The sequence below is a fragment of the Bactrocera neohumeralis genome, chromosome 2, assembly GCF_024586455.1.
Source record: "Bactrocera neohumeralis isolate Rockhampton chromosome 2, APGP_CSIRO_Bneo_wtdbg2-racon-allhic-juicebox.fasta_v2, whole genome shotgun sequence".
In the NCBI taxonomy this organism is placed as follows: Eukaryota; Metazoa; Arthropoda; class Insecta; order Diptera; family Tephritidae; genus Bactrocera; species Bactrocera neohumeralis.
Genome location: NC_065919.1, coordinates 73,180,739 through 73,202,689, shown reverse-complemented (window position 1 = coordinate 73,202,689; position 21,951 = coordinate 73,180,739). Strand labels below are relative to the sequence as shown.

The 21,951-nt window shown below is 38.7% G+C and overlaps 2 protein-coding genes across 4 annotated transcripts; one reads left to right on the top strand and one right to left on the bottom strand.

Annotated features, from left to right (window-relative positions):
* Positions 1 to 3,714: 3,714 nt before the first annotated feature.
* Positions 3,715 to 18,827, top strand: LOC126767760 (uncharacterized). 3 transcript variants are annotated; one of them, XM_050485385.1, is made up of 6 exons: positions 3,715 to 4,088; positions 7,280 to 8,292; positions 17,036 to 17,155; positions 17,236 to 17,757; positions 17,890 to 17,928; positions 17,998 to 18,827. In XM_050485385.1, exons 2-6 carry the CDS (start codon positions 8,242 to 8,244, stop codon positions 18,523 to 18,525), a joined length of 1,260 nt encoding a protein of 419 aa, XP_050341342.1. In that variant the 5' UTR covers positions 3,715 to 4,088; positions 7,280 to 8,241; the 3' UTR covers positions 18,526 to 18,827. The 3 variants fall into 3 exon arrangements, with proteins under 3 accessions (XP_050341342.1, XP_050341350.1, XP_050341333.1); XM_050485393.1 differs by lacking the exons at positions 3,715 to 4,088; positions 7,280 to 8,292 and adding an exon at positions 15,547 to 16,244; XM_050485376.1 differs by lacking the exons at positions 3,715 to 4,088; positions 7,280 to 8,292 and adding an exon at positions 16,537 to 16,865.
* LOC126767708 (THO complex subunit 1) lies at positions 18,717 to 21,408 on the bottom strand. The gene is made up of 5 exons (XM_050485257.1): positions 21,265 to 21,408; positions 20,525 to 21,196; positions 20,127 to 20,461; positions 19,741 to 20,067; positions 18,717 to 19,676 (listed from the first exon to the last, which is right to left on the bottom strand). The coding sequence occupies exons 1-5, from the start codon at positions 21,328 to 21,330 to the stop codon at positions 18,857 to 18,859; spliced, it is 2,220 nt and encodes a 739-aa protein (XP_050341214.1). The 5' UTR covers positions 21,331 to 21,408; the 3' UTR covers positions 18,717 to 18,856.
* Positions 21,409 to 21,951: the final 543 nt, after the last annotated feature.

Below are 21,951 nucleotides of genomic sequence, written 5' to 3'. Positions count from 1 at the left end.
ACTTTCGAGCTTAAATAAATGTACATAGCGATAAACTTTACTTGCGGCAACTTTTGCCCCTTCAGCTTTGTTGATTTTGCTTGCTTTATGCGTTCACATTCCTGCAAAACTTATAAACCAACAAAATTGCCATATATTGTACATACAGACGTACATGAGTATGCAGTTTCATATTTATATAGCTATATTTGTATAATCAGTGTCTATATATGCCGAATGTTCATGTGTTGCTGCTACAATGGGTTACGTCTCCCTAATCGCTCATAAAAGCTCATGCGAAACACTCTGCTGAAGATTATGGCAAAAGTGGGCAACAATAAGGAATAACAATAAGAACTAGAAAATCAAAATCGAAAATAATAAAAAATAAGAGGAAGGCAGACCAATAAAAAAGACAACCGAACACATGTATATTTTAATGCAGTTTACTTCCTTTTCAATTCACGAGGGTACGTCTCGAAGTTTGCAGAATGGTAAACCTGGTTCGCAAGCATAACAGTAACATAATCTGTTACTAAAAAATTAAAAAAAACAAATTGTAAAGATCTTCAGATCGGCCATTTTGAACGGCAGCTTAATGCTGTAGTGATCAGATCTGAGCGATTTCGTCAACGACCCTGCTTTAAACAGTAATTCGTACCAAACTTCATGAAGATATCTCGTCAAAAAAAGGTTTTCCAGCTAATTGCTATAGTGGTCCGATATTGGCGGTTCTGACAAATAAGCAGCGGAGAAAAGAAAGTGTGCGAAATTTCAGATCGATATCTCAAAAACTGAGGGACTGACAAATGGATGGACGGCCAGACGGATAAGGCTAAATCATCTTAGCTCGTCCTTTTGATCATTTATATTTATATTTTATAGGATATTCGCCGTTTCCTTTCGGGGTGTTACAAACTTCGTGGTGAACTTAATATATTCTGTTTAAGGTATACAAATTAATAGGTTCAGGAATTTGTCTTTGGGAGGAATATTGATAAACATGTTGACAAAGAAATTACGCGCAATCCACGAACTTCAAATACGCTCCCTCGTATTCACAGTTTCTAGTACTGATCGCAGAACTTTGGTCTCTCTCTCTTCACCGGTCATTACAATCGTTCTTCAGTCTGTTTTATAATACAAAATTGCTGACTTAGTCGCTGGAAACCAGCTGCGTCTTCATTGCAACAATTAAATGCGGTTGTAATTTTCCATTTGGCTGCACTTGTGGAGTTCTTCGCCACTCTTGAGTAGTAAACTTCATAGTCGTTTGTATGTAAAGTGAATGTCTTGATAGCTATCTACATATATCTACAAATGCTTAAGTCCATATGGGCATATGAATGTAATCTTCAGGGTAGCATAATGCATCTGGCAATGTTAAGTGCGATTGAATGGAACTTAAGAGAAAGTCAATTGCCTTGTTTTATAGTCATCCGATTGTTGCTTCAAATGATAACCATAAATGTGATTTGCTAATTACCTAAGAATTTTAAAGACAAACAGATGTATTTTGGGAAACCGAAATAAGTTTTGCCAATTTGATCATTTTCTTAAATTTCAATCAATAATTCACGAAGTTGCGACTCGTCAACTTTTAATCATATTAGTTCCAAATGCTTGCAGTTGGAAAGTTAGAATTATAGTATTCGTTTAAGAGTCTATATAAACGTCTCATCTCTTCTGATCTTTCGAGTCTACTTATTCAAGTTAGAAGACCAAGTTGTTTGCTGATCATGCCTCCTACGTCGCTGTTGTCAGTATAGCTTTGAATTCAGTGAGGCTTTTCTTTTTTGGGAAATTCCATTTTCCATTGATGAATACATTTCTAGCCTTAGTGGCTAAATTATCACATGAGTCTTTCTAACGTGCCCCAACATCTCATTAGGAATATAGATCGATTTTTTCGAAACTGCAAGACTAATTTTAAGCAGACAAATTTTCCTTAACACTAGACATTTTGTTGAAAGGTCTTCTGGAGATCGGCTACGGGTTCAAGAGATTCTAAAAGTTTTCAAACTAATCGGACATTGAAGGCAGTAAATTCTGTAACACTGGATAAGAAAGCGAAGCAAAAGTCTCTGTTAGTGAACGAAGGCAAGATCAAATATCTTCTGTCATCAAACAAACGGTCGTTGCACTCGCGACTTGGCTCCCACGTCACTGTTGACAGTCATAATTTCGAAATATCACCCTCGAAATCCAACGTTGAATAACTCTTGCCAACAGATGCTCCTTCGGACTGAGTAACAATTGAGATGTAAAGTTCTCTCTCGGCAAAAAAAGACCAATATCTATAAGACGCTCGTCATTCCCGTCCTGCTATATGGTGCAGAGATATGGACGATGACAACATCTGATGAGTCGGCGTTATACGAGACATTGAGATAAAGGTTCTGTGAATTAGAGTCCTTGCGCATTGAGCTGGTCATGAGTTATACGATGACATGACAACAGTTCAGCTTTAAAAGACATTGACGCAGTATCCACTGGGGGAAGCCGAAGAAGAGGAAGATCTCCCTTCCGTTGGAGAGGTCAGGTGGAGAAGGACCTGGCTGCACTTGGTACCTCGAATCAGCGCAAAATTGCGAAAAGAAGAAACGAAGAGCGCGCTGTTGGTAACTCGGTTATAACCGCTTAAGTGATGTCTACGCCATTAAAGAAGAAGAAATTCTGTAAATGTAATTTTTTTACGCCTCTTCAAAAAAAAAGAGAACAAGGTAGATCTTGCATTAAATGTGAAGATCGACATAATCCCTTTAAATTAAAAGTAAGTATAGTACAGTATACATATAACTAGATTTTCGACCGGAAATTTAACCGTACTCCACATCACTGTTCACAGAATAACATCTAAAATACTTGGACACTTTCCGAGTATCAAAACTCAACCCACTTCGCACTGCTGGCATCCTCAATAACTGTTTAATTGAGCAGACAACATGTATATAATTAACTTTGACAAATTGATTTGCAATAATGATTGTTCCGGCATATTTGTTGATGTCGCGCATGCTCACCGACACTTGCAATGCCTCAACTAATTGAAGTCAAGTGATTTTGCCATGCAGAAGCTACAAGTTGCCTAATGGATGATGCCCTACAACCAATAGCACAATGAAACTCTTAAAGAAGCCAAGTGAAATGCACAGAAAGCTCCAGCGCTAAGGGCCGCGCCAGCCTAAACTGCATCAGCGTATATTTGTGTGCGCTGGCATCAGTGTGTGCGACGGTGAATTGCCTTTATGGAATTTGTGGTGAATTAAGGCATTCGCTTGTCTCAAACATCATACACAATTATACACAATATTACTTGCTTCTCCGTATATCTTCTGCCTTACGTCAACTCGTTCCCTTTAACTTATTTGAAACTTTGTGTGTTTTCATTGTTTATGCTTTATTCGCAACTCACTAATTCAAAAAAAAAAATACAAAATTTTTTTGTAGATGTATCGTCCATCCATCCCAGCGCTGTGGGGTAAGCCCACACTCACGCGATGTGAGTCGAACGTCGAGTCTGTGAGCAAGCAAAGTTGCTAAGTGTTTGCTTGAAGCCAGTTCAGCTGGCAGTTGGCGCAGCTAGCTTTGGCGACCGGTGCAGTGACGCTGCCGCTTCACTTACGTACAGAATTATTTGTGTGTGTGTGTGAGTGCGGAGCGGGAGCTGCTCGTGGCCGCCGGCTCTGCTGTGGAGCGTTCGAGCTGTGTAAAATCGGTTAGAAAACTTTTCGCAAGCATTGCTCTCGACAGTCTTCGTACAAACTTCTAAGCAAACAGTAGAGTGTTTTGCTGCAGTTTCACAGTTGGAATTTCATACTTTGGTAACGTGTATGAGACGCGTCGCGCTGCGTTGGTCAGCTACAACATAACGAATAACAACAAACAATAGCAATAAAGCACAAAAATAAATAAATAAATAAATAAATGAATGATAAACGTGGCTAGATTCAAAGCAACAAAGTAACTACTTAATAATACTCAGACAATAAACAAGAAATAATTTAAAAAAAATTAAAAAAAATATTGAAGAGCGGCAAAGGAACGGCGAAATATTTGAAAGGCACAAAGAAGACAACAGACAACAGGCAACAACGGTCATACATATGGTGAGTTATGTTATGCTCTTTTTCAAAATTCGCAATATTTACTTTATTGTTGTTGTTGCGCGAGATTATTATAATTTTCGGAATGCTTGCGTTCACGCTAAGTCGCGCGTTTGCCTCGCTTGTTTGTTCAAATCATCTGCAATTGTTATAATTTTTGCCTTGATTATTGTTGTTGCTGCGGTTTTCGAGTTGGAAAGTATAAACGAACTGTCTATAAGAAATGTATGCATACACATACATTCATATATCTATGCTTATCCACTAACTGCTTTCGAAAGTTGTTGGAATGCCATCACACCTCCTCAAACACCTTCGAATACCGGCTACTTGACTGGAGGACACGTAACCGCTTTCAACGCGCACACACACACACATGTAGATTCACACATTCATACAAACATTAACTGCCTTCGTACGTGGGCAGCATGTGGTGGCGAAGGAGCGTGTTTTGCTCGCGTTTTTTTTCACGTTTTTAGTTGCAAATTAGTATTGTGTTTAGTGCTTGGCTGTCGGCAGCGTCACAACAAAGCAGAAAAACCGCGAAGCTATCAGTGTTGTGAAAACAAAATAGGCGCACACAACACAGGCAATCCCCACGAATGCGGTCACGTCCTGTGTGTAATGCCGGCAAGCGTTGCATTTACATATATACATTCCAATACAATATAGTTGAATATGTTTGTATGTCAGTGTCCCTAAGCGTGCGTTCAAGTCAATAAACTCATCTAAGTAGTTATAAAACCGCACCTCGGTGTATATGCGATAGTTGTGAGAACGCTTTGGCCGCTAAAGGTGCTGTCGAGGTCTTCCGCCATGCGTCGCCAAATGAAAACAATACAAATGTAAGACTTTGACCACTAGGTGACGAGCCTCAAACCACACCTTGCAGGACACACAAGCACGTTTGCCAACGTAAATATGTTTGTGTGTGCGTGTGTGTGTAACTGAGCAGGAAAAGAAACAGGAATAATCTGCATAAAATAATGTATTACAATCCGAACCCTGCAGGGAATGCCAGCGGCAGCAAAGCATTTTTCTGCAATTACGTCAACACTGTCGAGTCAATGTAGAAAAGGAAGAAGCAAAGCAACAGTGGGCGGTGAAAGGCTGACAAAACGAGATATAAAATAGAGAATAGTTATTAAATCGCATTGTGTCTGAAATGTTTTGTGCTTCCTTATAAACCTGAAAGATTTTAAAATATTTATTAAATTGTGTGTTTCTAGATTATCACCTGGTACTCCATCCCTGTGTAATAGAGAAGTTTTCATATATGTATAGACCCAAGTTTCAAAATAATCGTATTCAAGTTATTGTCATTGGATCACACCAGCTATTTCTATCAAATTTTATCAGAATGAAGTCATTGAACCGCTATTTAGCTCTTGTTTTCACTTAATCTCAATTCTATAAGTAATATACATATCTATACCTCATTTAAGGCACTAGACATAAGCTGTCCAATGTTTTTCGCACCTCGCATCATTATTTATATGAAATTTACTAAAAGAAAAAAATCAGGAAAATATGTCACTTCTGATCTCCAAATAGCGTTGGCCCTCAATTCTCTTGTCTGTTTCATTAAAAAGAAATACCATTCAGTTATTTTCGGGTATTCTATGTTTGGGTTTCCCCAATAAAATATATGACATATAAAAATAAAACTCAAAACTTACGAAAAATTCGTTATCTGGTTGAAAAAGGTGAATGCTTAAAATTTCGTAAACCCAACCGGATATTTTAAAGTTTGATTATTTTTGGGAACATTTTTTATTTCTTATGAATTTTATATCTCAATGAAAACAAATTATTATGTGCAGGAGCAAATGATCGCGTTTTAGCGCTGAAATATGAAAGACTTTTGTTGTTACAATAAATCTTGATTACTGATTTTTGATCGGAAAGTATATGTATATGTACCTTGAAACCGAGTGACTTTTCTTGATGTCTTTTAATCCATAAAGTGTTTTCATCTAGATTCTATGGTCAGCACAATAATTTCAGTTTACCAACATGCAATGGTTTCTTTGATCTCAAACCAAAAGTTTAGGTCTGTTTGTTTTCTCGACTCCTTCAGTATATATTCTTCATCATCTTTCGTTTTTACTTCAGTTGTTGCCTCAATTTACCATTACCAATGCAAGTTTCTCGATCTCTATTAAATCTTCTTCCACCTAGCTATTACAATTTACATAAATAGGAGCTGTACCGAAGAGTCCAAATTGATTATTACACTATTTCTGTTTTTATGAATCGCCTGCTTTCTAAATTAGCCATGTATGACGCCATTATCATGATCATACCATCATCATCTTAACATTTTATGAAGCTTCCAGAGTAATGGAATAACAGAGTCAAGGAACAACCTCGAAAAATTCATTACGTAACATCAAATTTTCTGACTTGTACGAAACGTTCTCAAGCCCACGGTGCACACTTATAAATATTCATAAGCATTCGAAGACATTAATGTATTCACTTAATAAAAAACTTACCACATTTTTATCAGCATAATTTTTTATGTGAGCAACACTACAAACCGAAAACTGGCAATAAAAGATTTATCATACGTTTTCGATTAATTGTTATTACTTTTTACTCCATCAATTTCTATTTAAGTGTTACTACGACGTTTTGACGTGTAAATTATTCAAAAAATAAAAAAAAAAATAAAAAAAAAATAATAATTAAAATATATTTGCAAAACAGGAAAAATTATACAAATTTTCTTGTGAGTAAACAGATGTAAGTATAGTATGAAAAGTGGGTATAATGAGCATATGCAAGCGCGTCAGTTGGAGAACGGAAGAATATGTAATAACTCAGGAACTCAGGGGCTTACGAGCATTACTGTGTGTTCGCTGTTGTTGTAGCTTCACCCAATTTTGGGCAAGTGGCCGTGAATTATAAATTGAATTACAACTCTATGTACATACATACATACGTACATATGTACATATATGGCACCTCAGTTGAAATTGTACGTAATTTTGAGTTACTTGTGCGTGGGCGCCGTGCACGTAACTACCACAAAAACAACAACAATTAACAACTTAATGACTAATTCGGAAATTGTGCCATAAGTTGCCTTAACCGGAGCTTTTTGCTGTTTCCTCGCCCTTTTTGGGCGAAAATTAATTTTGTCAATGTAATTTAATTAAATCTATTTTTCTTTTCTAATTTTCTTATAGAATTTGATGACCAACAGATCAACTTGAAGTTCAAAATATATTTTTTGTATAGAAAGACGATTAGATGACATAAACCCAAACATTATTGCGACTAACAACGCTGAAGAAAATTGCCTTAAGAAAAATATTAAAAAAAAAATAAAAAATTGAAGTGTGCGAATCCAACATAACCTCGAGTTTAAGATAATATATTACCGCCACCTCGAATAGTACCTATTTCAAGCGCGCTGAACGGGAAATATTCAAAAAGAAACAACTTAATAACAGTTATTACCAGCGACAGCGATATTGAATTGGAAGAAGCATTGCAACACCCGAAAGCCTCAGCAACAACATTTAGTAAGCGACAGACAGCAAATAAACGCTTCATAATCGCACACAGATCGTTTGACAGCAGTGCAAAGAACCATAATAGTTTTGAAACAATAACAACAATAACAAGCGCTTTACTCCAATCAGCGTGTCTGTTAAAACGCGTGAATCACTCGGCGACACGTCACCAGCGCGCCTGCCACCGTCTACCGCCAACAATTGATTGCGTTTGCGTTTAAATCATCAGCAGTCAAACAGCTGTGAGACGCTTGCGCTCGCGGCAAACAAGTTACACACGCCGCTGCCAACAAACGAGGCGACAGACGCTGCTGCTGCGAACTTAGCTAGCCCACACGCTTCCTTTAAAGCGCTGCCGAGGCGCTGGCAACAGTTGGTGCTGCCTTCCGCACGCGCGCACCGCAACAACGCCGAATAACCAACAAAAAAAAGTAAAAAAAAAAAAAAAATTTAAATAATAGAAAACAAGTATTAAATTGACAGCAGCACCGTCGGCAATAACAAATTAGCATCGCCTCATTGTTTTGGTTTGTCGCCGTTGCCGTTGCCGTTGCGCGCAGTAGCTTCGTTTTCGTCTCCGTAACCGCTTTTTTGTGTTTTTTTTTGTTGGCCGGAGCAAATCATATTTGGCGATGGCGTCACAAGGTGTCGCAGCAGCCAACTCAAGGCTGGCTCAGATGCAGGTGAGTGTTCGCTGTTCTTATTGCTGTCTTAGCACGCACACATGCACACTTACATGCATGCATTTGCATAAATTAGTATATATTAATCTGGCTGCTAATGTACTTATAAGCTCTGAAAATTATGTAAAATCGCTTTTGTTGACATAAACGCATTTAAATGAGCGACGAAAGTGGCAGGGTCGTGAAAACGCTTATGCAAGTCTCACAAGCTGCGATGCGGCTCGCGAACAAAGTGAGAAAATAATACATATTTATTAAGGGTATCAATTTCAAATAAAACGACCGTTTGCGCAATATATTTCACAGCGGTGGAATTCGGTGGAAGGAAGCCTATTCCCAGTATTAATATTGTTGCGGCAAATACATATAAATTTCAATATATTTTTTGTATAGAAAGACAAAAATATCATTTTACCAAGATTTCTGGCTCTGAAGTACTTTCCCCTGGAATCTTTCCTATAAGTAGCTCAGGCTACAATAGTGTATTATTCCACACTTAGCTTTCAGACCACTTTTAATGCAAATTTCAGGATCGCAAGGTAGCTTGTAAGATGTCAGTGTATTTAATCACATAAATGTCATTTAATATCTACCTAAAATACAAAGCATCAACCCAAATTTTAATTGAGTTAAAATGAGGAAAGATAAGCGTGGATAGAAAAGAAGATTTTCGTCTATAACATTGCCGAAGTACATATATTCTAAGTAGATTGTTTCTTAATAGAACTATTTACCGAGGTCCAATGTGTTTCTGGATCCATTGTAACTTGAACTCCCTAACTTTGATATTATATGCCATTATTATTCGTGAATATACCGTGTGAAATAAAAAACGCTTCCCTACAATATCTTGGTTTTGATTATATCAGTTTGTATGAGAGCTATATGCTATAGAGGACCGTTATCAGGATCAATTTCCCAAAAACTGTACAAAAAGACGAACAGACCCCAGAGGGCTTCCGGTCTTCACAAAGACAAAATAATGAACATATATAAAAGGGCCCGCTGAAACTTTAAACCTTTACATAATATTCAAACTGATCAAGGCAGTAAATTCTCGATCTATCAGGTGAGATTGAATGCATATGAAGGTCAATCTACATAGAACCAATTTGTCAGTGGTTATTCTAAAATTCCCGCTTCGCTTAATTTTTTTGTTTGCTGTTTTCTGAACACGGTTAGGTTATACTGGCCGGTTGTCACGCCATACACAGACCTATTGTTCCTTAGTAGTGCCAGATGGAGCTTCTGCTTAATTTGAGGTGAAGTATTCGTCAACGCTTTTTGCGAACTTTAGGAGCGACTTGATATCTAAATTTGATACTTCAGCTAGTCCCTTGAACTGTTAAGCTTCTAGATATTTAAGACGCATTCTAGATAAGGCTGGAGAGAGTCATATAAGGTGATCCAGCGTGTCTCTCATCTGCACTTTCTGCATGTATGTATTGTTGTTACTTATGCCCATACGTTTCAAAAGGCCAACAGCCGTCCGGCAGTACTTTCGATATCGTGTGAATAAGAAGCAGGCGAGTTTTCCGAAGCGGCTCTTGTACATGATCTTGACGATCCTGCATGTCTTTAAGTCATTCCATCTTGCCCTGATCCGTCTGTCAGTCCTTTCGGAAATTTTTTGTGATTTTCGTATTTTCTGTACGTGTTCAGTAGCAAGACGGATGGCACTTTTGGCTCTTTTTGGTTCAACAGCTATTTCGTTTTCCAGAATTCCTTTGTGACCTGGAACTCAGTATTTATGCAGCCGCTATGTCCACTGCCTCCCTGCTTCCAAGGACATTCTCTGACATAATGCGATGTGAGATTAGAGGTTTTTTTTCGGTAAGTAATAGGACTGATTATCTTCCGCCGCGACGGTACTTCGGAGCATCCGCGCCGACAATGTGACTCGTGTGTGCAAAGTTTTGAACTCAGACCGTCGACTAAGTATTCGTTTAATTGCCCAGATGTTAAATTTATCAAAATCTGTGGTTCATGACATTGTGTTGGTGTCACTGACGACCATTGCACACCGCCTTTCTTGTGGTTAGGTAAACTAAGGCCGGCATCCCAATGCTTCCCCAGCCGCCCTACAGTCCAGATGTGGTCCCCACGGACTATTTTTTGTTTCTTTGCCTGAAAAAGCAGATGAAAGGCAAGCATTTTGAGACGACAGAGGGGATTCAAGCAGCATGAACCTCGGCTCTCAAAGATATTCCGGACAATGTCTTCCGTGACGCCTTCAATGCTTGGAAATCGCAGCACTGCATCGACGCAGAAGGAGCCTATGTATTTTGAAAGTTTTTGAAGAATTGTAACGATTGGTTCAACAAATTTTTTTTAATCGACTCAGTCCACGAAATAAATGCTCGGCGTGAAGAGCTAAGTGGATTTAGTTAAATCCGTCTATCTGTATGTATATACGTGAACTAGTCGCTCAGTGTCTTTTGAGATATCAAACTAAAATTTTGCGCACGACATTTTCTCTTCAAGAAGTTGCTCATTTGTCTGAACCACCGATATCGAACCATTATAGCATATAGCGGTCATAAAAACTCCACGGCCATTCGATGAGATATCTTCACCTAATATGGCATGGGCTATTGTCTAAGGAAATGTTGTACGCTCGGAATAAATTGTTCATATCGGACAACTATAGCATATATGTATGTATGTAGTTGTCATGCAAATTAATCGACCGTTTTTTTAAGAAATATTTTTTATTTTTTTAAGAATATTTTTTTTTTAGTAATAAACATATGCACCTACATATATATATATATATATACATATACAACTCAATTGATGTTACATTTTGAGGTTATTAACCAACTATTTGAACAAAATACTGTAAAGCATTGCTCATTCAGTGGGTGTTCGATAGAAACGTTGCCTATATACATACATACATTTTATATATACATATGTACATATTTACTAAATGGGGTTTTTAGCATTCGCTTAGATTTATGCATTTGCCACTTTGTTTGCTTTGACAATTATTAAGCTATCTTTAGAGTTATTACCTAATTTGATTTGTTTTGCAATTTCCAGCATCTTAGTTGGGCGGCGCACACTTGTCTATTTACTTGCTATATACATATGTATATGCACTTACATACACATATATATGTATGTTTATAGGAGCAGTATTTGCGCTATTCAAAATTTCAACTTAAAGCCGTTAAGCTTTGAAATCGTTGTTGTTGTTGTTGTTGTCTAGTTGCTCACTTTATGAGTTCATTGTGGCGATGAATCACGCTCGCATTTAATTAAAATTATGCCTTTTTCGGAAAATCTCGGTAGACCTACACAGATTTGCAACAGCTGATGACAAGATATACATACATTCATACTTATATACATATTTTCCTAGACAGTGCTGCTAATGGTAAGATAACAGGCTGGCTGTGAGGTTTTCCTTAAATGGACAAAGGTAACTTATATGCATACACACATATGTTTAACTGTAGCGGATTAAGTTATAACCGTCACATGTATGTACATATGTTTGTATTTGCGGATATGAGGCACAGACAACCTTGCACGGTCGCAAAACACTTGTAGGTGTGCAGCAGTGCCGCTTATTAATGAGTTGCCTAACTCAAATAGAAGTTGAGGTTAAAATACACCAATTGAGTCAAATCAACCGAGTGATTACTGTGATCGAATTCTTTAACCCAATTGTTATTGTGACTATGGTAAACTTTTATTAATAATTGTTTATACAGAATTTAAAATAGTTTTCATCGTTGAGGAAATTGAGAATTTTTGAGAGAGAATTTGTTGATGTTATTCCACCTATAATACGAAATATCTCCTGTCATCAAACAGTCGTCGCACTCGCGACTTGGCTCCTACGTCACTGTTGACAGCCATAACTTCGAAGCCGTAGATAATTTCGTCTATCTTGGAACCAACATTAACACCAACAACAACGTCAGCATTGAAATCCAACGCAGAATAACTCTTGCCAACAAGTGCTACTTCGGACTGAGTAGGCAATTGAGAAGTAAAGTCCTCTCTCGACGAACAAAGACCAAATTCTACAAATCACTCATCATCCCAGTCCTGCTAAATGGTGCAGAGGCATGGGCGATGACAACATCTGATGAGTCGGCGTTACGAGTTTTCGTGAGAAAGATCCTGTGGAAGATTTATGGTCACCACGGCTCTGTTAGCATATCTCTACCCGTTTACACCAATTTTCGATGACCTGGTGCAGCATTTTGGCTGGTATTTCGGCTATAGTGCGCTGAATGTCGTCTTCGTGCTCTTCGTTGCTGGTTGATTGGCGTAAATCTCTGATTTAACATACACTAGAGAAAATGTAGGCGCGTTAAGTCGCATGACCTTGACGGCCATTTGACTGGACAATTTTTTGAAACTAATCAATCGCCAAACTTTGCACGCAATGTGTTTACATTTGGGCGTGAAACATGAGGCAGCGCACCGCCTTGTCGGAAGTAGAGATCGTCCGCGTCGATTAGATCAAATTCCGGGCAAAAAAAGTAGATCAACAACGTGTTCTGTCTTATTTCGAAAGACACAAGGTCCGATGTTGCCGTCATACCGCAATCCGCAACAAACGGTAAATTTTTTGGGATGCAATTGGGCTTCATGAACCAAACGAATATTGCGCTCATCCCCATACGATCCCTTACGATGACGTCAAGCGTAAATTGCTGAGGTCGAATCGCGGTAAGCAAACGGTGGCCAAGTAGGGATTGACAGTCGGGCAGGTTTTGCTATGTGGTCACACACATCGATAATGACTCGCCGGGAACTCCGGGAGCTTGAAAGCGACGTTTTTATGCATCCACATTATAGTCCGGACCTAGCGCCAAATGATTAGTACATGTCCTCTCTATAGCGAATGATTTTGTTGGTGAAAAATGCCACTCAAGCGATATCAACTGTTTCATTTTTTTGGCAAAGGGAAGGAGGGTTTCTATGAGAGCCATTTTTAGAGTCATTATCACTATTAAATTATATTCAAAATGTCAAGAAATTGTCGAACAAAACGTTGCAAATATATCGGCTAACTATGCTAAATAAAACCTTTAACTTCTTGCAAAAATAATGGATTTATATTTACTAAACCTTATATCTCTCAATAATGCACGAGCAAACCCACTTTCCCGAATATCTGTTGTTTAGTTTGATCCTAGCGCAACGACCGCCGTATTCGATAAATTAAGCATTGAATGTACATACAGACACATTATCAATTGATTGGAAAATTAAACGCTACTACAATAAACCAGCATGTTCTAGTACTTTCAACAATATAATGGTATTACACCCCTATATTGGGCATAATGAATATACATACATATATTACTCAAGGTCAAGTTCTTATTAAAAATGAATGGCTTATTGAAGTTATTAATATCTATACGCATCAGTGTCAGACATACAAATTCAATAATTGGTTGATACAAGTTGTGAATGGCAAAGTCATTACAAGAACAAAACAAATAAAGTCGTCCAAAAAAAATTCCCTTGCCCTTACAAGGGAGAACCAACTCCGTTACAAACTTGTGTGCATAGACGAGTATTTGGTCAACAAGGGTCCAATTAAGCGCAGCGTCACAATTAATTACGGTTATGAGTGGTCCTGTAGGAAACTATTTGCACCGAAATAGGACCAAGGCAAAGGTGAAAAAAATAATTTTTCTTTTTGTTCCACATTTGACAGTTGTAAGATAATGCTTTGATTAGCCGAAGAGGATTTAAACTTTGAATGAAATAATAAAAAAAAATGTATGGGGGATCGTGGAAAATATGGTGCGGACAAAAGAATACAAACTCTTTAACTATGATTATAAAATAAAAACTAATAATTTAATAGATAGAATGATTAATCAAAATGTTTACAACGGAAAACTGACGTTTTTTGTTGTAAAGATGCAAATAAACCGAAGCAAATACCAAAAATAACAAGAACATTGATCGGTCAGTTTGTATAGCAGTTATATGATCGACTCAGTGACTCGCTCTGAACACTTTCTTCGGAGGTGGTATGAGAAGGCTTTATGGGAGCCGGTGTGAAAATTGGACGATGGGCGTGGCACCGCCCACTTTTTTGTGAAATCCCATAACTCGGGACCCAACCGACCGATTTCGACTAAATTTGGTACGTGGTATTCCTATGGCACTTTTATATTACAATCGGAAATCGAAATCGGACTACAGCCACGCCTACTTCCCGCATAACCCAATTTTAAGTTCCAAGAAGCAATTAATATAACGGGATAAAAGTTTGCGCGAAGAATGCGTTTAGAGTAAGCCACCTTATGACAAAAAATATTCTAAATCTAACAAAAACTGTTAAAGCCCTGGGGCACCGAACATGTGGAACCCAGAGCCCATGGTTGACTTTTTACTGAAAATATCGGTCAATGTGTGAATTATTGAAATTTGGAGAGATTCCTAACCTGATAATAGTATATCTGGGTGTTAGTCCCATATACCTAATATAAATATTTTCAAACCTCAGGATGACTTTATACCACATATATCGGCCAACATGTGAGTTATCTTAATCAAATTGAGAGAAGGTGTTTTTCTTATAACTTTGCATATTTGTCTTAGAATGAATAAATTCGATGGAAACCCGTCTTAGACCCCATATAACTAACAGCCCTTATGTAACTGAAGTTACTTCCCTGGCTTTACGCCTTGGAAGTTGCAAGAGTATGAAATGTTCGGTTATACCCGAACTTAGCTCTTCCTTTCTTGTTGAAAATAATTTCGATTATTGGCCTCTCTCAAGTGTAAGTTTTTTCACAAAAAATTACTTTTTTTGAAACTAGTAATTTTTTCAAAACTCAAAATTTTGACTAGTGCTTCAACCATTACCTCAATTCATTTGTATACTATTGTAATAGTAAAAGTGAAATAAAATGTTTTTCTCTAAAATCCACAGATAAATATTCATTTACACAGTAGGAATAACAAATATTCAGCGTAAGTTTTGACAAGCTTTGTTAGCGAAAATATTTTCGCAAGACTTTCGAAGATCTTAGTTCTTAAAATTTTTACTCACTTAAAGAGTTTAAAACTTATTCTACAATCGATTTGAAAAATTGAATTTTTTAATTAAATTAAGTTTCTATTTTGGGATTTAATAGAAAAATAAACATACAACAAATCAAACAACGAAATGTCTTTCATTCTACACAGCACGTTTGAATGCAGTTGAATATACATAGATACATATGTATGTAAGTATGTGTGTATGCTAAGCGCGCCACTGACAACGTGGGACTCATTAGAGTGGGCCACATACAACGCCCAACCATGACAACGTACATATCTACCATAAATATTATTGCATATACACACATACAAGTGTGTGTATGCGTGTATTTTCAATTGACATCGCTGGCCGGAACAAGTACACGTTAAGTATGCACAAGCACAATACAGACGCTTAAGTAGGTGCATATGTAGGGATAAGTGTAGTGCTTTTGTGTTTAGATTTCCAATTTTCATACGCTAAATAGCTTTCTTCAAAACGTCACAAAGCCTTTTATCGATTGGCAGAAGGTCGAGGTACTACGTGCACATACACGCACATGCATGTACACACACACTTAAGTGCTTATAAGAATGTACATCAATTGATTGCGGCGGGCTAATGTTCGATTCCTTGAAGGCCACAACTGCTTTGAGGAGCACTCGTATGGATAATTTTGTGTTCCAGCAAACGAAGAAAAAAATTATTTACAAAGAGGAAAATATAAAATAAAATAAATAAAAACTTGATTCGCTTACCGTTAATTGTCTTAAACATACTCAAGTGCTGTTGTCATTGTTGTTGTTATTGTATTGATGCATATTTTGGTGTGGCATGAGTGAGTGGTGTTAGTGTCGGCAAAACGGAAACGCAGAGCTTGACAATTTCGCTGATGCGTTTCCTTGCCGCGCTCAAGGAACGCAAGTTCGGCGGTAATGTAAGTACTTAGCCGTGCATGCCAACATACATATGTACATATGTGTGCGCGTTTGTGTGACACGTGTAATGTATGCATTGCCTGATTTGCTTTTTTTGCTTTGCTTGTTATTTTTATACAATTTGTTGTTGTTAATTACTACATATTTCTACGAAGGAGGACCGCCACTGAGGGTGAGTGGGGAGCCAAATGGCTTGTTGCTGACCAAATAACGTGTGAATAATGAGTTTAGTGGCGTAAATGTTTTCGCTTTTTCATTTGGCAGTGAGAGACAGTAATTTACTCCGTTGTCCACATGTTTTAGTGTTGTTTTGTCCATCAGCGGAAGGACATGGTACTCATACAAAGCGGCAGTTCCATTCAAACGCGCACAGCCCTAGTATATTATATAGAAGTAGAGTATAGGCGAACACTTAGTGCTCTAGTCATTTGCCTTACTTACTGTAAAGCTGGAGGATTGTCTCTTGAAACAACCACAATATGACGATGATGAGTCCAAATAATGAGTTGTTACACGATCAAATCATACCACCGGTCAAGTTGAGCGAATCATGGGCGGGACGTAGATTAGTTGAGGCGCTTAGCCATTTGCCACCTGCCGATTTGAACTCAACGTTCGATGTGAGTTTCGCCAAAATCGATTAGGGTGCTCTCTCTGCACAATTTCAATGTCGTTTAGTGTGAAAACCAATTACGCTTATAGACGGCCGGCAGAAGTTGTTGAATAATTTCAATATATTTTTGTTTAATTGGAAAATTGTCAATTTTGTTTTGACTTCATATTTTTGCAGATGCGTTTTCAACAGAAACAGCAACAGGAGCGTGAACAACGACGGCTGGAGATGACTGATGGTGAGAGCGCCAGCAATTTGGAGGAGGTTGTAGACACCAAACGCATCACGAATGGCAAGGTAAGCAATCATAACGAACTGACATGTACTTGAAAATATATTTGCTTGGCGTTGCTCACTTATTTGCGTGCCCGTCGTAGGTGCGTCAAATGTTCGATGAGCGTCGTCGCGGCGCTGGGATTGATCGCGCGAATCCACTTAAGCCAATCACCTCAACGGCAAAAGGCACGTCGCCTGTTTTGCGTCAAACCGGTGGCGCTGTACACAATCTACACCAAACGAAAAATGGCAATACAACGTCGGTTCGCATGCGTGGTACGACCAATGCATCCACTGGTTCAACGCACGTGCGAAATCCACCGAAACGGCTACAGAACGGCAACACCGATACGTTGACTAAGGAAATGTCGTCACTTAGTTTGGGCTTGCACTCGGCCGATGACCGCAACAACAACAACGATGTTTTGGGACGCGCGAAATCGTCGAACAGTCTCAAACTAAATCCCGTTGTGACTAAGAAAACGCCATCGCCAGTGACGCCGACACAGGTTACTAAGCGTCCAGCAAATCCTACACCGACACCTGCGACGCGTGTAACACCAGCGCCTAGGACCAGCTCCGCGACCAAAACTATCAAACGTACTGCAGTAGTTTCAATGAAGGTAGGCAACATTTATTTTTGTATTTTTGAAGCTGCTAATGCATCAACTTTGAATTTTCACACATCGATGTTTCATTCATTATTTTCAAAAAAATTCTCCGTTATAAATATATTTTTCTTAACTGACTTTTAGACACCGCCACGAAGAACATCGGGAAATATGGCTTCTAATGTAAGTTGTGCGGATAAACGTCTTCATGCTTTCAATTTGCCAACTGAGCATGTGTTTTCTTTTCTACAGACCAACAGAATGCCGCCCAACGCTGATGTGGACTCAGGAAATATGGGTGTCTGCCGCTACTGTAATCGCCATTTCAATATGGACCGAATTGCCAAGCACGAGGTTGTATGCGAGAAAATGGCACATACTAAACGCAAAATTTTCGATGCGGCGCGACATCGTTTACGCGGCACTGACGCCGAAAAGTATCTCAAGAAAGCACCAACTCGAAGTAGCACCAAATCCGCATACTCCAGTGCTGCTGCTGCTAGCGGCATGACCGCTGGTTTGAAGAAGAATAATTGGCGCAAGAAACACGAAGAATTCATACAAGCCATACGCGCAGCCAAGCAGGTACAGGCGCATTTGGCACGCGGCGGTAAGTTGAGTGATTTGCCTCCACCTCCACCTTCGGAGAATCCTGACTACATACAGTGCCCTCATTGCATGCGTCGTTTCAATGAATCTGCGGCTGAGCGACACATTCCGCGCTGCGCCACAATGTTGCACAATAAGCCCAAACCGGGTCAGGCGCCGAGAAAAAGATAGATATTGTATGGTGTGCGCCAAATCAATCATAATCAAAAAAAGCCTTATGTAGACACAAATACACCCACACACACACATTTAATCTCGTATGAACTAACAACGCCGACTGGAAAGTTGATCAATTGCCTCCGGGTGCTATTAAGACTAGAGGCCAGTTGTCTGCGTGGACCGCCAAGAGTTTAGATGACTACTTAATGTTAATGTAAACAGCGGTATGCATACACACCCTGTACATGTGATAAATTATTATTGTAAACTTGACTTTTGGAAAATTATTAAAATATAAACTAAATCAAAACCGAGTTCTGAAGTTAACCTCAATGCTCCACACTTAATCCGATAGTAACTCCACTTTGTCCTCTTTGGCCGTAAGACGGTCAATAAGCGCCTTTACTGCTTTGGCCGCCGCATTTATTTCCAAACCCTCGAGCATGTAGGCCCAGTTATCGAGACTGGCATCATCGTCATCTGCAAACCAATTGCTTAGCATAGCAATGCAGCCACCATCGCGATCGGGATGCTCAGTCTCAAAGTAGAGTAGTTCGTCGGTGGTGTAGCCCAACTTTTTGCCTAATTTCTTCCAGTCATCACCAATGAGCGGTGCGATTTCCTCTATTTGTTCCGCGGTTGCTGTCATCGGTTTGGTGTGCGCATTACGGTCATCATCGGCTTTGTCTAAGTCACCTTGTACATCTTCTTCGGTGAGCATGGCATCTCCGTCCCCATCACCGTCTCCGTCATTTTCGCCAACGCCATCCGCATCTGGTTCACCCTCGGTTTCTTGATTGTTAGACCCTTGATCACTATTGTTTTCGGTTGCATTAGGAGATTCAGTTGATGAATTGCCACCCAATAAAGATGTGCTGTTTGCATTCATAGCTGCTTTGGCATTATCTATACGATCTTTAGCCAAACGGCGGCGTACACCCTCTAGATAGTCTGCTATTTTGTATGATGGTGAGTTTAAAAATGTGAAAAAGTGTGGCGACTGTCGCGCGAGTAAACGTAAGGCGCGCCATTCAAACGACGGATCGTTCTTTTCATGCGGATTCTCAAGGAATGTTTCAACTTGTGGTAGAAAATTGCGCTCTTCGCTCTTGCAGGCCTGCAGATTATCGGGCGAATAATTCCAAAGGCGTGTTAGCACATCACTAGAGAGTAATAATTATTGAAAAATGCATTTAATTTGTTATTTTACGATGCAAATATACTCACTTGCCCAAGAAAAATTTTCCACTACGATGCGCATCGCGCAGACTGTCGCCCAGCGTGCGTTTGGCACGTTTCGGAGCTGGCGGTTTAGCATCGGCACTTGCCGCATCTTTGTTTATGCTATTTTCCGGTTCGGCATCATCGGGTTTGCGGAACTCTTTACAACCATCATTTTTCCAGTTGTTCCACATTTCTTCTCGCGTCAACATATGTTGCACCGTGCGAGCAAAACGTTTACCATTTGGTGGCGTCTCCTCGAGTAATTTGTATACTTTTCCTTCGGTTTCTTTAATGAAATCCGTTTGTGCAGTGGTAAGTGTGTTCGATTCACTGAAATCAAATAAAATTTTACTGCCAACTAAGTTTTTTAAACCGCATTAGCCTCTTACGTCTTAAACTTAACGGTCAACTGCAGATATTGAAAAAGTATCAGAAACTGTACCAGCACCGAACGACGAAAATTAGAGTCAGATAATTGTAAAGTGAGTAACTTCGGATTTGTTAGAAACTTTGCGAAAAAGTGATCGGACTGGCGAACAATGTGGTCTGTTTGGTTCGATTTTTGATCATCTGCTTCAGCTGCCATATCAGCAACCAGCTCCATTTTCATATTTTCCAGATAATCGGCAGCTGTAAGAGCACTGTCACTTTTTTCTGCTGCACTACTGAGACGTGGCTCCTCCAACTTAAAACTATCAAAAGCCTCTAGTACGGTACCTGCGTGCTGATTGAAAAAAATAAAAACTATGAACATTTTACATTGAGGAGGAAAATTTTATTTACTTACAGCTTGAAACATTTTCCATTGTGCTTTGCTATAGCACTGGTTTGGATTGCGGAAAAAGTCTTGCAATGACCAAAATTTACAATACAGATTGTAATCGATTTTAATGGGAATATCTTCCACGGTATCTTCCAAACAGTCGTCCAGATCTTTACCGTCAACACCATATTCGGTAACATTATCTAAATTGAATTCCGATACAATGTTCAACCCCGAACGCTCAGAAAAGGGGAAAAATTTGGATAGAAACAGCAAAATGCGTCCACAGAATACGGTGTTCTGGGCACGCGATAAACGACGTAAAAGGTCGTTGCACATTCGCAAGATGTTATTTTTGCACGATGAGAAAAAAATGTCCTCCTTCCATACCTCAACCATTTCTTCGACAAAACTAAATATTTGCTCACATTTATCTAACGTGACCGCATCGAAAATGTCACCCAACAAAACAACGGGTATAGTTACCGAAACTATTTCTGCACGCACCGCCTCAACTGACAAACGTACAAGTGCGCCCACCTGTTCCACGTTATCACTTAGTCGGAAGAGTAGCATTTCACGAAAGGCTTGGTCCATTGGCGACTTTTTATCATGATCCGTATTGGCGCCGAACGACTCATAGGATGCGCGCAGAATTTGTGCATCTTGTTTCTGGAACGCTTCGTTTAGCGCTTTCTGAGGGAACAAGAGAATTTGTTATTTGTAAGTACAAAATAAATGTTTATATGTTTCATTAAATTTACTGTAAACTCTGTATGTAAGCCGATAAATCCTAGCGGCCGATGTTGAGCTACGGCCGTATTTGTCATTTTTAAGTTTATTCGATCGCTAAATTTAATAAAAATAACTCTTTCGCACAGAAAAATAAATTCTCACACAAATGTTTGCTTCAAAACTGGAACGAGAAACATAATAGAAAAATATTGTTAAAATTAACAACTGCCGGCGCGTAATTTTTATGTTTTTTGAAAAAAACAAAAGAAAATAATTTTGCAATTTTACGGATCACTGTTCGAAATTCAATACTAGATACAAGCAGCGATCGGTTTCGAAATATATCGATATTCTAAACAATATAACGGATTTATTTGCAATGTTGCTTCAAAACTGGAACGCTATGGAATTTCCGAAGCACAGTGGTAATAAACGATAAAAACTATTGTTAAAATTATTAGAACAATTAAAGTAGTAAATTCAAATGCAAAATTTAAATTTACAGACTGAGTATTCAGCATTATGTAATTTCTTTCTTATAAACATCAACCCGATAAAATTGTTTAGATGTTAAGTGTCACATTACAATGATTTAACAGATGACTATTTCTAACAATCAATTAAAATGTATCAATGCAATCCTTAATCCTTGTTTTCTGTTCGAAACACGCAATTGATATAATATTAAAATATCGATAATTTGCTCTCTCCATCAT

What these genes read in the sequence shown, in the direction of transcription:
- LOC126767760 (XM_050485376.1), top strand. Translation starts at nt 16,725, where the DNA reads ATGACGATGATGAGTCCAAATAATGAGTTGTTACACGATCAAATCATA. An exon ending in ATTTGAACTCAACGTTCGAT is followed by an intron (nt 16,866 to 17,035) that starts GTGAGTTTCGCC and finishes ATATTTTTGCAG; the next exon opens with ATGCGTTTTCAACAGAAACA. An exon ending in AACGCATCACGAATGGCAAG is followed by an intron (nt 17,156 to 17,235) that starts GTAAGCAATCAT and finishes TGCCCGTCGTAG; the next exon opens with GTGCGTCAAATGTTCGATGA.
- LOC126767708 (XM_050485257.1), bottom strand. Translation starts at nt 21,330, where the DNA reads ATGACAAATACGGCCGTAGCTCAACATCGGCCGCTAGGATTTATCGGC. An exon ending in GCTTACATACAGAGTTTACA is followed by an intron (nt 21,197 to 21,264) that starts GTAAATTTAATG and finishes TTGTTCCCTCAG; the next exon opens with AAAGCGCTAAACGAAGCGTT. An exon ending in AATGGAAAATGTTTCAAGCT is followed by an intron (nt 20,462 to 20,524) that starts GTAAGTAAATAA and finishes TTTTTCAATCAG; the next exon opens with CACGCAGGTACCGTACTAGA.